This window comes from Streptopelia decaocto (genome assembly GCF_964273445.1).
Source record: "Streptopelia decaocto genome assembly, chromosome: 2".
NCBI classification, from domain to species: Eukaryota; Metazoa; Chordata; class Aves; order Columbiformes; family Columbidae; genus Streptopelia; species Streptopelia decaocto.
Window position 1 is genome coordinate 64,172,557 of NC_138655.1, and position 14,231 is coordinate 64,186,787.

Below are 14,231 nucleotides of genomic sequence, written 5' to 3' on the forward strand. Positions count from 1 at the left end.
TTGCAAAACAGGTAAAAACCTGATTAAATATAAATACTCTAAATACATGGAAATGCAACTCATAAAATGATGGGCACAAAAATAATACTATTTAGAAAACTGACCTCCTGTTTTCCATTCTCCTATGCATAAGGAGCTAAAAATAAACACCATGTAATGGATAGAAAGAATGAATCTTCAAACACTCTCTCTCCCCTTTTAACAGGCTTCATCCCCATGACCCTTTGGGACACTGCAGACAAAGAATGCCAATAAAAGAGTCAGTTTGCTCACTGGAGCGATTTAATGCAGCTCCAGTGACAATATACATGTAGTTTGATTATGTTTATTTTTTTCTTAAAAAAAAAAAAAGTGTTCTCAGATTTGCATTTAAGTAGGGTTATCACATTTTTACAGAGAAATTGTGAAACATTTCAAGTGTCATAGGATCAGTCCCCCAAATAAATAGTCATTATCACTTGGTTCTGTCTAAGACACAAAATTTGTCGTGTTTTGAAACTGTATTTAAGAGAGCAGTTTTGTTTTTTGGAAAAATTGATTGTCTAACCAGTGTGGAACAAAGGGGGAAGATGTTCCAAGACATCCAGAGTCCTTTGTGAAATTGATGGGGTCTCTAGGTGGCACATGCCCATGGCAAACTTCTGATTGGTAAATCATGATTAATTTTTAGGGTTCTGTTTCAAGCTAGATACTGGGTGCTGTATATAAATCTCAAAGAGTCTAAACTGTTACTAAATGGGTTAAGAGTAGTTTTTAAGTAGCGCATGGATACAGCCACAAACATTCTTTTAAAGGTGATAGGATACATGTGACTGCATCTTAGGGCGTTGTTGTTCCTGTTACCTTTTGTATAAATAAAAGTCTTTGCCAAGTTACATCTGTTCTAAATAAAAGTACTACAGAAATGACAATTCTTGACCTCAAGAATTAATGTTTAAATAAGATCCGTCTTTGCAACAACTTATTCACTGTTGCACGCAATATTTTTCAACTCTCTCAAGCCTTCTTTCATAGATAATTTAGGTAGACCTGTCCTGATTACAGAGTTCAGTTACCCTTTTTCTAGTTCTATATCCTGAAAGTTCAGGCAACTTTTTTTTTTATTCAGGCCCAGTACTCCTACGTTTTCCCTGCTAGGGTTGCACTCGGAACCAACTTCTTCCAGTGCGCCTCCATTCACTTCTTATAGTGTTGAGATGGGAAGAGTATAGCAACATTGCATCCCCTCTTTTTAGTGTTTTTCTGGTGGGGAGGGACAGTGTTGTGGTGTTCTGGGTCCAGACTTGCCTTAATGGCTGAAAGAGGAGCCTTTCTGTAAACCCTAAAACCCCTAGAAAAAAAAATACCCACGTAACTGTTCATCCTTTTTGACTCAAGTTGACTGTTTTCCCTCATTTCTGATATGTCTATACATATGAAGTCTAAAAGTGCCATTCCACAAAAGGTTTGCCTGCTCCTCCATCTCCTAGGTTTTGAAAAGCTACATACCACGACTGTAACACAACTTCATTCTGTAATTGCTGGTGTTTTCATTTAAAAAAAAGTCTACTGATAGTTGAAAGGTTTACCTACTTTTTTCATTTATTCTAAACTAATTCAGGTCAACTCTGCAAAAGTAACAAGCTGCAAAATTGATTGTTTTCCCCACATGCAAGATACTGGGAGATTTCTCCTGCAAAATCAGAGTATTTTTGCCTGATTTATGCCTTATAGTGTCTCTTAAAATACCATATCATTAAGTTATTCTGTAAGGTGCCTATGCCTACAAAAGAAAGCATATGAAAGGGTCAGTTGACTTTATTGGCAATATACTATATTGTGTCTTTGTTCTCCTGTCTGTGAAGTGGATATAAAGTTTTCCCACTCCCTCAAAAATATTGTGATTTTAATAAAAAAAATTCCTAATCTGTTTTGATGGAGTGGGTTGTGTGTGTCAGTTCGTTGTTTATTGCAGATATAGCAGCTGACAGTAGACTGGCCTTCAGATTCCCTTATACATCTTCAGTTGAAATTTTGATTGAATAAATCAAAATTACCTAAGTAAAGTACTTACCTAAGTAAAGTATTTACGCTTAACTTCTGTAAAACAATGTGGTGTAGGATGAAACTGTAGTTAGTGTTGGTTTAGCTACCTTTTAATGTAGATGGACAAATGCTCCACATCAGTCTATGCTCACTTTACTGCTTCTGACTGACCTCTCACTCAAATGCAGTATTTCAGCTGAATTATCAGAAGCTTTTTCTAGAACTATTCAACTGACTCATTGCACTGTTAATATCACAGTTATCTGACCAGCTACTGCTGGTTTCTTTGTTTAGGGAAGTGCTCTCATGATTTATTTTAAAAGAAACAGAAAATCTTTCCACATGCTCCTATTCATAGATCCTGATTTACAGATGCCTCTCAAATATAAGGATACAGGCTGTGGAAGTGGGACACTATTGTGTCTTACGTTTAGACTATAATGGCTACAACACAAACATACTTTTTTATATTGAGGTCTCTTCATTCTCTCTCTTTTTTTAATTCAAAGTGTTTAACTTCAGGATTTGACACATATCTGGTTTTATTTTATTATTTTTCTCAGGTCATGCACAGATTGTCCATCTCTTATTAGAAAGAAATAAGTTTGGAACTATCCCATCTGATAGCCAAGGTGCAACACCCCTGCATTATGCAGCACAGAGCAACTTTGCTGTAAGTAGCACGTACCCTAAATATGAAGTAAATATGTTTTGCTTTTTTTGTTTTTATAACATAACAAAGTGTTGTCTGCACAAACTCAATTCAGAGTTTTCTTATGTTATGTGATATGAATGTGTTTAATTTCAGACTACTAACATAGATTTTAAGACTAAATTGCTGTACAAAGAGAAGCCCTTTGATCTATATGTTTGCATCAGAACACACAGTAGTCATGTAGGTGTTTCAGTAGAAAGCAGAATGGCACCTGCTATTTTACTGAGCTTTCACTTTTTAAAGCTCCTTATAGCAAAATCTAAGCAGATATAAGGTATCTAGAGTAAGATCACCTGTGTGAGCATTTGCGTAGCTGCTACAGTACCAGTGAAACCACTCTTTGAAAGTGATTAACTTATTAATATTTGCCATTATGAATGAGCCTTTGTCTCATAAAGTGTGGCTGAAGAGTGAGTACCTTTTGTCAGAATTTGCCATGACCACTATATTTGTAGAAGCTTTTTAAAGTTTTTAATATTTTAAAAATATTTTCAAATTCCTGCCAACAAAAAAAATGGTTTCTCAGACAGCCTAATTCTTATGTTTTATTAGAATAAGTAAACTTTTTCCAGAGCAAGATCAGAGATGGTAGAGCTAAGTATAAAACTCAGCAGTTTAATGATTGCTGGTCATAAATGTTATTATAGAAGTCATCCTCAAGCACTGCAACTTAAGAAGGTTTTTTCATGTTATTCTGTCTCTCATAGATGAATTATGCCATGCATAGTAAGCTGAGACCTCCCATCTAACTTGTGTTCAGTTGTATTATTGATAAGCTCCCTTTGCAAAATAAGGTTATTTAGTGCCTCATTAATGTAGTTATGTAGCATAATTTATGCTCATTAATGTAATATTGCAGCATTTTCTTAACAGGGATACTAGTTTGGGTATTTCCAACCCACAGGTTAATTATTGTAACGTAAGTGAAATTTTAAAACCCTTGAGAACCATTCAAGTTAACAAATCCAGAATTACAATTGAAAGAGGGAAGTGGCCAATGTATGTTAATACCACAACTGTCACCTTCTGTTTCTTGGTGAGAGCGAGTTTTGGGGTTTTGGTGGGGTTTTTTGGAGCTGGTCTTAGTAAGACCATACAGATATTTTTTTTTAAATTCAGACTTTAATCAGAGCATATGTCTGTGGATAGTGTACAAATTTTTAAAGACTTTTTACAGATGCTTTGTACATGGTATGTACAATTTGGGTCTGACTCACACACCTAAAATATTTATGTTGTAAAAGCCTTTCTTTCTAGTTTGAGTCAGACTCATGGGGAAGACAGAATGTTTTTATTTACAATCTGGTGATTATCTCCACATGCTTTTATCATTGGGTTTGGTTTTTTTCTATAGTGATACATCGCTATTTTCCTTACTGGCTGGCTATCTCTGGGCTCGATTCAGTTGTACTGAAACGTCTTCATCATGTTGCTGCCTTTTGATCCCACCAGCCAGCCAAACTATGATATCGTTTAGGTTTTTATGTGGAAATAAGAGTAGGTGATGGAATCATTCATTCATTTGCAATCTCGTGGGCTTACAATGAATGTCCTGTTTCCCATCTGACATGATGTATCAGGGTCTCATTCAGGTCTGCAGGCCTCTCTTAGCTCATGATGTACAGAGAGCCTCTGTTTGTTTGCCTACATTATCTTTGGAGCTTCTCTTTTTTTTTTTTTTTTTTACCACTCTGGTTGTTTCTGAGCACCACTTTTTGCTTTTTTTTTTTTTTCCTTGACTACCTACAAACCCTTGAGTATTTCTCACTGTTGCATTCCATATACACAGTCAAACAATCAAGTAGAAACACATCCGTGTTTATTTTGGCAGTAGCATCTATACGTTTATGGTTTGAGGGCCATGTTGTTGTTCTGTTCAGTCTGCCCAAGTTTGGATAGGCATGGTACATTTCTCAGTTAAAATGTGGTGTTTCTTAGCCCAAAAAAACAAGAAGAAAGTTTGTTTTTTTGTGTTTATTGTAAATATCTCAATATCTTGTTCTTTGCTCTGTTTTTCTGTGGGTTACTTACTCTAATGTGCTATTTTTGGTATTTAAAGACCAAAGAGACTTAGCCAGCACTTAATTTACCTGAGGAATTTGTTCTCTAAGACTAACTCACTCCCATTTATTATAGAAGGAAAAGTTCTAGAAGAAAAGTTGACTGATAAAACCACCCAAATAGGTTGCTGGAAATGTGGAAGTTTTAAGTATCCTGCAGAAGGTCCAAATAAACATCCATTTTAAATTTTTGAACTTCATGTGTGAAGGCAAATGCTCTGTTAGTGTTGATTTTAGTATGCAGAATGCAGGACTAAATATATATAAAAAAAAATTTTCCAGAAACATCGAAGACAGTGTATTTCCCTTTCAGATACTTGTATAGATTAATCTAGTAAATGAAATGTGGAGACCCCTGTCTTATTTTTGAATATTCAAAAATAATATTTAGTATTTTTCAGAGTTTCTTGGTAACACAGAGTGAAATGATCCAGGTTTATTTCTCTCCTTTCCTGTTGTTTTTCGGCTTTGTTGTTTTTTATTTTGTTTTCTCCACTTTTTCTTTTTTAATACAGATAAGATACATGTGATTTCTCATGACAAAATACATGTACAATTAAACTGATTCATACTTCTATTTTCTGATTTCTTAACCATCCTGTTGTCATTTATTTCCATTTCATTTTCAAGTTGTGTCAACTTCATTTTGGAAGATAACTCTCATAGCACTTCCACTTTTTCGCATTAAAACACTAGAAAAAAAAAAAAAGAAGAAAAATGAGTGTTTGAAAGGAACATAACGGAAAAATGAAATGACTTATTTATGTTTGTAGCATGTGTGCCACGGCGTTGAAAAGGTCCGGCTTTCGCGCAGGGTTTCAAGCAGTGCAGAGCACTGGCAGGGGGCTGGGCTGCCGGTCTAATGAGCAGCCCTTGGTGTGTGAGGGGTGGCCATGGTCAGTGTGAGCACACAGACACACGCTGGTTTGTGTGGAAGGCTTAATTCTTCCATTCCTCATTACTTCTGGCTGGACCTTTTTACAATAAACTAATAGTTCATATACAGACCCGAATTCCCTAGGCTGTTAGGATCTTTGGTCACATTAACGTGAGATAAATGAGAAATTTCCTATTTCTTTAGAGGGATGAAGTAAGAAGTAGTAGTTAAAAAAAATTCAGACTAACAGTGGGACTTAGGAATTTTAACGCCTTTGGGATTATAAGCATTTGATTCCTTATAGCCACAGAATTCTTATCCCACCTAGAGCAGTGATAGCACTATTTTGGGGTCACACTGAGGAAAGGATAAAATAGTGTTAATACTAAAATATAAAAGTAACGAAACCCACTTTTCCAGTTTTTATTGGCCAGCCTATCAGTGGCTTTTAAAAGATGTTTACCAGCTGTTAAATACACAGCCTTTGTAAGGCATTAGACAGAAAAGGGAAAAATCTTCCTCTAACCCTTTTTGCTGCAGTAGTGATTTCCTCTCCCTTCCTTTCCTGTGTGGCTTTAGTAAGAATTCAGCAGCAAGTTAAACAAGTGGATTTGTTCGCTTAACACAAACACAGCATTTGAAGAAATAATTCTTTTTACTTTGGTCTAAATAGAGAATTTACTGTAACAGTTACAGTGGAAAGCCTGGACTCAAACGTAAAGACTTTCTGAATCTTTTTTTTATTTATGATATTTAGTAATTAGTAACCCATCAGGAGAATATTTTGAAGGAACATTATTTTAGCATCACAGTATTAGAGTAATATTTTGATAAGCTGATAATATTAATCTCATTGCTTTCTTCACAGTGACTGAAGTTTCTTTTACTTCCTTATGATGAACATATGATGTTTGACACTAAAAAGAAGTTTGAAATAAACGACAGCGTTAAACTGATCGTTAAGAACATGCAATGAAAATTGATGAGGAAAAGGGCACAGCAGAAAAGACAATGCTCCTGTTGAGCTATTACTCTCTATAAACATAAAAAGGAAAAATGAAGCTTTGATTTGCTTCATAAACAGCTAAATGAGACACAATAGTTTCTTGTTGTTACAGATTCCTTTTCATGTTAATTTCAATAGCATGTCTTTTCAGGAAACAGTTGAAGTATTTTTGAAACATCCCTCTGTAAAAGATGACTCAGATCTCGAGGGAAGAACATCCTTCATGTGGGCAGCTGGCAAAGGCAGCGATGATGTCATTAGGACGATGCTGACTTTAAAACTGGACATTGATATCAATATGACAGACAAATACGCTGGCACAGGTAAGATACTTTACAATAAAGAGCCACTGAATGTTTCCAGTTAGCGTGGTTCCCACCACATAAAAACAAGTTAGAATCTATATTCATTTTTTTCCTGGATGTGTAGTGTAATCCTGAAAATATTTCTGCAGTAGTTTAATTATGTGTGTGAGTTGCTTCTTTGCCTTATTGTGGGAAAGAAACAAATCTTTTCTGTTCAGATTAGACCGGTTCACTTGAAACAGAGCAAAAAGAAGAAATGTACTGCTGTGCTTCTGTTTAGTTGGATCTGTAATCCTGTGAAAGGAAAAACTGTTCTGTATTTTGAAGGCTGAAAAGAAATACAATTGCATAAAAAACCCTCCTTGAAAATGCCTCTTAAAAAAAATTGTCAGTAATTAAATACTTTGAAATAATATAGAGCAAACTAACCAGTGAAGTGGTTAAAAATGAAAATCACAAGTACCACGGTTATTTGTAAAGATAGTGTAATAAAGATTAGAACTATTGCACGTCTGTAATCTAGACAAGAGGTTAAACTTAATAACCCCCAAGTTTATCAGCCCATTATCTGCACAAAGCAAAAAATAGGTACGCAACAGTGTTTCAGAATTAGAGCATGTAAGTAATGAAATTCAAAATTTCCTATAGCAACTATGAATTTATCTCCTTTAATGAAAAATTATAAGAATTTATGTTAGAAATATTGTACCTGTGTAGTACTTTCAACAACAATAGGATCACAGTTCTGACAGAGAGTCAGGTGTTGAAGGGTATATGTATTCAACGGTGTTGGAAAGACAGGTAAAAGCAGTGGAGCTGTATTGTGTGCTGATCACATCTGAATACAAAAAGAGGAGAATGTGAATATATTGGGCATAAATTGGAGGGTTTGGTAGCAGGGGGTGCAGGGGTAAGCTGTGTGGGAAGAGGTCATGAACCTGCCAGTCACAGCCAGGTCACAAATTTAGAAGTGCAAAAATGTATACTTGTGTATAATAAGTAGTAAAATGAGAGCTGAGCTGATAGCCTGAGCACACACCTATACATAATACAGTAGAGGGCATTTCTTCTGTAAACTGTGTTATTTTAAACAAACAAGACTGTATATTGCAATGTTTGTTTATGTAAATTTTAATATGTTTCTTTTAAAGTATACTCAAGGAATCCTTTGGCTGCACAGATACACAAACTAGCCTAAGCTGTGTGCTTAGATTTAGGGAACTTGCAGTACAGATCTATCCCAACCCAGAAAAAAAGGATATTAGTTTAACAGCTTTTCTCTTTCAGATCATACTTTGAACTATATAAAAAGGTTAAATAAATGCAATGTCAGGGTTGCATGGTTCAGGATTTGAAAGATGGCATGCATGGCTATTAGTTTAGTATTAAAAAAATGAAATTTTTATTTCCTTTGGCTGTGTGGGAGATCTGTACACAAAAAGCCAAGTACAGTTATCATAAAATTCTATTTAAATATCAAAACTCTTTCTTTCCTTACAAATTAACACACACATAAAAAAATATTTTTTCCAGGTTATTATAGTTTGTAATTTTTGACTTTAAGAAATAGTGCAACAACTAAAATCTCAGTCTTCGTGTTTGATGACTTTACAAACTACATACTCTACCATTTTAGTCTTGTTTCATCTTTTGTCAGTCTCACCTTCCTGACAGTTCCTTTTAAAATACCTCACAGTATTTGTTTCAGACCTTAAGGTGCAGTTATGTTGTAGTCACTGTGCAAACCTCTTTGTAAAGGGTTTTCTCCTTTGCAGGCAGAAATCACATACTGTGTTTCATAAACTACTCAGGTGTGGATTTCATGCTTGAATAATTCAAATGGTTGGGTATATTATCTTCCAGTCTTAAACCTTTCATAGCAGTGATGTGTAATCACCTTTTAAACTTGATTTTTTGTTTGTAGGGCTTTTAATTCAATGAAATGAATGGGTTTTTCATTTACTTGAAACTGCTGTTGAGCAGAACAAATTCATAGTCCTGAAACGGGCAACTGTGCCGTTTGTCACTTGCTGTCGAGCAATCAAAATTTTACCATTGTGCAAGCATGTGCAGTAGCATGGGCTTTATTATAGTGAGCTGTAAACTTTAAAGGAAACCCAGCGGTAAATCACTCTCCGATTTCAGATCTGGTGGGGGTGATGTTGTTTTGTTTCGCTTTTTGTTGTTGTTGCTGTTGTGTTTTGTTGTTTGGTTGGTTGTTTTTTTTCCCAAAAGTTCTTAATCATTCCCAAGTTTTGGTGAGGTAAAGTAGCGTTGTATTCTGACAGGAAACTGTGCACTAATAGAAAACAGCATACATGCCACCCTGCCTGGGATACAGTTGCTGAGGAGAGTTCAAGGTTGTGTTTTTCTCACTTTTGTGTGCCTGCTTCACTAAGCTCAGTTATACTGTTGCATTAACTCAGCCTTTTGCCTTCACTTAAGAAGAGCAAGCTCTCCATTCAGCTCTGCTGGAACATCCAGCCCCTCCGCATTGTGTAGGAGAATGACACCAAGGGAAAGGAATTTCCCTGTTCTCCGAGATCAGCGCCGCAGGAGTGTTACAGGGGCAGCTTTATAGTGCTGCCGTCACTGCCTACAATGGAGAGGGCTCTGTCTGTCGGCGGAACAAAGGGCCTATTGTGACCAGCTGGCCCAAGAATCTCTTCAGTCACCGTGACTCCATCACAGAAAATTTGGCTTACAAGAAAATATTGAGCACAAAGTGCGAAACAAGATGCCTGCGTCAGAATGAGTGATAGGGGGGAAGAAGCGGCCAAGCTGACACAGCAGCTCTTTTTCTATTGTATTGTTATACACACCCCATGTGTCATCTGATGGAGTGGTTTACTGCCTTTGGTTTCATAAGAAACGCAGTACAAAAACCAGAACCTAGAGTTTACTGTGAGGTCAGACCATGAAAAGCAGGCCCACGCAAACGTACAAAGCGACAGGGGTCTCATTCTTGTCACACTTCTACTGATAGCCACCCACTCGCCTCGCTACCACAGATCCTGCTCTTTACAGATAGTTTTCACGGATGTGATGAGTTCCCCTGTGCTTTGTAGCTGCAACAGTTAAACATCAGTGTCATCTTAAAGGCATGATTTCAATTACTAAAGCAGCGCTTCTTGTACTGTCCCTGGCTGGGACCCCAGTTCTTGTTGGAAGCACCTCATTTGTCTGTACCAGAGTTCGAATTACTAGCACTGATTTCGACAATCTGTTTTAAGACAACACACTTCAGCTGGATTTGACTCACAGACAGAAAGAACAACCTGTGCATTTTAGTAGTGCCAGTGTAATGGGTTTTGCTAAATTACTGTTTCATAAGCTGTGTGAAGCTGGTACCGGGACAAAGAGTAGCAGGCAGATACAAAAAGCCTGTTTCGATATGCTGGCTGTGACTCAACTGATTCCTTCTAACACTGGCCCTTCGTGGTGTGCCTTTCTGTATAATGGTTCTGCTGGATCCTGACCCTGCCTGTTGGCATATTAAACAAGTCAAGACAGGCAGGTACTGTTCATAGCCCCACGTTTTGTTTGCTTGAGCACACTGAATTCTCACCAAGGAAGAATATTTGTCACATTTCATGGGAAAATATGAATACATTTTACTAAACGGACATTTATGAATTGCACTTTTTTGTATTTTTATTCTAAATTATTTTGATTTTGTCATCTGTGAAATATTCTACATGTAAGGCAGTATAAGAACATAGATTATCCAGTTCTTTCGCTGACTATAGGAAATAATCCAAAGCATTTTGAAATAAAATTGTAAGTGAAATCACCGATATGTGTATCTTCCATTGGTTTGAAATCCCATTGCTATGTGTAGCTGTCCTGTCCTTCAAAAAGAACCATGAACATGAACTGGGGGAGAACAGCTGGGTGGTTATCTGGAGTTAGTATTAGTTGAGACAGTTTTGCTTATTTGAAAGGGAAAAAAAAAAAAAAAGGTATTTTCAGGAAAACACTGAAGAAATAGTGGAAGCTTGCTTTCACTGCTAATGGACAGTTTCATCTCCATTGGGATGATCTAAGAAATGCCACAAAACAGAGGCAGAAGTAGATTGTGTTATGTTCTCTTAATCAGAAGCTGCTAACCTTCCACAAATCCTCAGTATAAGCCAATCTTGGTGTTGTTAAGGTTAAAATTCCTATTTGTACAAGTTTGTACAAGAAACTTTTTTCAGGCCTAACATTTTTTCTGCTTATTGCTCTGTTAATTGAATGGTAAGGAAATGCTAATATGTGTATCCTCCATTGGTTTGAAATCCCATTGATATGCGTAGCTCTCCTGTCCTTCAAAAGGAACCATGAACTGGCTGGACTGGCATTTCAACCAAGTGAAATTAGGAGCCAGAACAATTGTGCAAGATATAACAGATTTCTTTGTAATATGACATAATTTCTCAGATGTCAGTAGAACTTCATCAGTCAAAAGAATTTCACCCAATTTGTTAAACTTTCCTGTAAACTTTCCTGTTAGCAATCCCTTGTTTTGATTCATCAGTTTCTTATGGTTGAAAGCACTTTTTTGTCCCCCAAAAGATTGAAGTTTATTTTAATTTTGACTGTTCTCTAATTGTGAACCTCCAAAGCTCATGATATCGTGATTTTGGTTTTTTCCTTCTGCTTTATTCTTCTAGCGTTACACGCCGCTGCCCTTTCTGGCCATGTCAGCACCGTCAAATTGCTGTTGGAACATAACGCACAGGTAGATGCTTTGGATGTCATGAAACACACCCCGCTTTTCCGAGCCTGTGAGATGGGACACAAAGAGGTGATACAAACACTCATTAAAGGTCAGCTGTTATGAATCTACAAAACGGTTCAGAGTTCTGGTGCTGTTTTCTGACGGACTGGGGAATAAACAGCATAGCTGAGCAGGAGGTGGGGGAGAAAATGTCTTCTCTAAATTTGGTTTTGTCTGGAAGTTCCCTTTGTGAAACAGCGCTAACAAATGTAAAAGATGATCAGAATGTGCAAAATATCTAGAAGAGTTAAATATGAAATTTGCAATATTTGGATAGTTCTTTTCACAGCTCTTTTCTGCTCAGGCCTTTTCAAGTACATTCTAGTCTCTCAAACCACCTCCTCCCCTAGCAAGAAATTGTTTGTCTTTTTTTTTTTTTTTCTCCAATATATAAGACCAAACTAATCTTTTTTGTCTTTTGTGAAAAAGCATTTTTAGGCTTCTTATTGGCTATTTAAATGAATCTTTATTTTTTAATAAAGGTAGCTATCAAAAATCCTAAATCAATATTTTCCTTTGGTTAGTTACTATAAGCAGTATTTTATTTGCAGGCAGAAATAACATTTAAAATTTGCAGCTTTAGATAATTGTAAAAACTCTGCTGAAGTGGATGAAATATGGTGAAAGAACAGTGGTACCTTAGATGCAAAATTCTATCATGTTAGCTTCACAGTAAAGTTCTAAGTAGCTGCAAGCAGTTTCCCTCCTACTTGAGATATTATTTCATTTACAGACAGTTGAAGTATCCAGGTTAACAAATTGCAAGTTTTCCATCAACCAACATTTCTTAGTGAAAAGCGTGACTCCCTCCATGATCTGCTGGGCGTACTTAAACCTCTTGTTAAGCTCTTCATCCCACCTCCTATGCCATTTAGTTTCAGTAGATGCAAGAAGATTGGTTATCAGAATCTGAGTTATCTTAAATTACATATTTTATGATATAGAGAGTCATTGTTGCTGGTTGGTTCATTTTTTTTATATTTCTAGCATTCTATGTTTGTACAGAGTTTTTACATCTGACAAGAGCACATAGAGAAATTAATTATCTGCATAATGGTCTTCTCATGCTTGAATTAAAAAAAAAAATAAAGCTTTTTAAAAAAATGTTCCTTACACTTGTGAGTATTTTATCTGCTTTAGAGTTTTAAAAAGATATTTCACCTGAAGTCTAATTTTCAAATGTGATTTTGTTGTTAAGAAATAAAAGTTTCACTGAAAATTAATAGGCCTGAAACAAATAAAGACTAAGTTTTTCAAGGGGATTTGATAAATCTGGAGATTCTAAAGCATCCAAGAGGATACTGACAAGCTTGTGAAAAAGTCAGAAGCCTGACCCTCACTGAAACTATCTCATTCTCAATTCATTTTGGTTTAGGATGTGGATTTGAGTGATCAAGTTGAAATCACTTTCCAAAATATTTCTCTGATTTATTAGTTTATCAAATAAGTTCTAGTTGAACAGAAAGCTATTCTTTGTTATCTTTTCTTTCAAAAGTATTTTCTTTCTGTGTTCAAAAATGTATTTGTTGTTGCAGGAGGAGCAAGAGTAGATCTGGTGGACCAAGATGGCCATTCCCCCCTTCACTGGGCAGCCCTAGGAGGAAATGCTGACGTGTGCCAAATCTTGATAGAAAATAAAATCAATCCTAACGTGCAGGATTACGCGGGTAGAACACCACTGCAGTGTGCTGCTTATGGAGGTTACATTAACTGTATGGTAGTGTTACTGGAAAACAACGCAGATCCAAATATTCAGGATAAAGAGGTATGTTCTTCTTCACTGGGCTGTTTAATTAACCTCAGAATAACTGTAAGTCAAAACTTTTCCCTTTTCTTCAAGGTCTTTCTCTTTTCTGGGACATCGAAGCATCTTTGCTGCTGTTGATCATGAAATGCATCCTGACATAATTTTCCCTATGGCTTCACTTCTGAAATCTTGAGTGAAAAGTAACATTTTCATATGCAGCATGAAGATTCATATTTTTCCATATCGCTTTTGACTTCTCCTTGTCAAAGTGTGATCTTATGAGGAGTCATATTAATCATATTAATCATCTGCTTTCTTAACTTCTGTCATTCCTTATTAACAGCTGACATGGGAATGTAATTTTATAGTTTGTAATGTGTTTCTTCAGCATAGAGATAGAGCAAGCAAGATATTGCAGGTTGCACAACAACAACTTCAATTACTTATCCACATAAGTATCCACATACGTATCAGTCTTCCAGGTGAAAAAATACCCTGCTGATAAGTTCATATATTCTTTCATGCCAGTAGTCAAGCAGTAAGTGAAATTAGGAGCCAGAACAATTGTGCAACATATAACAGATTTCTTTGTAATATGACATAATTTCTCAGAAGTCATTAGAACTTCATCAGTCAAAAGAATTTCACCCAATTTGTTAAACTTTTCCTGTAGCTATTTATTGGAGGGCATGGTCTTGATGTTTTTCTGTGGTACCCAGCCTTCCTAAATTTCC

The 14,231-nt window shown here is 36.1% G+C and overlaps 1 protein-coding gene across 4 annotated transcripts in view; it reads left to right on the forward strand.

Annotated features, from left to right (window-relative positions):
• INVS (inversin) overlaps positions 1-14,231 on the forward strand; it is a 90,290-nt gene that overhangs the window by 48,361 nt on the left and 27,698 nt on the right. For all 4 annotated transcript variants that reach the window (XM_082044738.1, XM_082044740.1, XM_082044739.1 and 1 more), the window contains 4 exons: positions 2,589-2,698; positions 6,835-7,006; positions 11,644-11,799; positions 13,286-13,515. In XM_082044738.1, the coding sequence (XP_081900864.1) occupies positions 2,589-2,698; positions 6,835-7,006; positions 11,644-11,799; positions 13,286-13,515 (668 nt within the window). The remainder of the gene's footprint in view (positions 1-2,588; positions 2,699-6,834; positions 7,007-11,643; positions 11,800-13,285; positions 13,516-14,231) is intronic.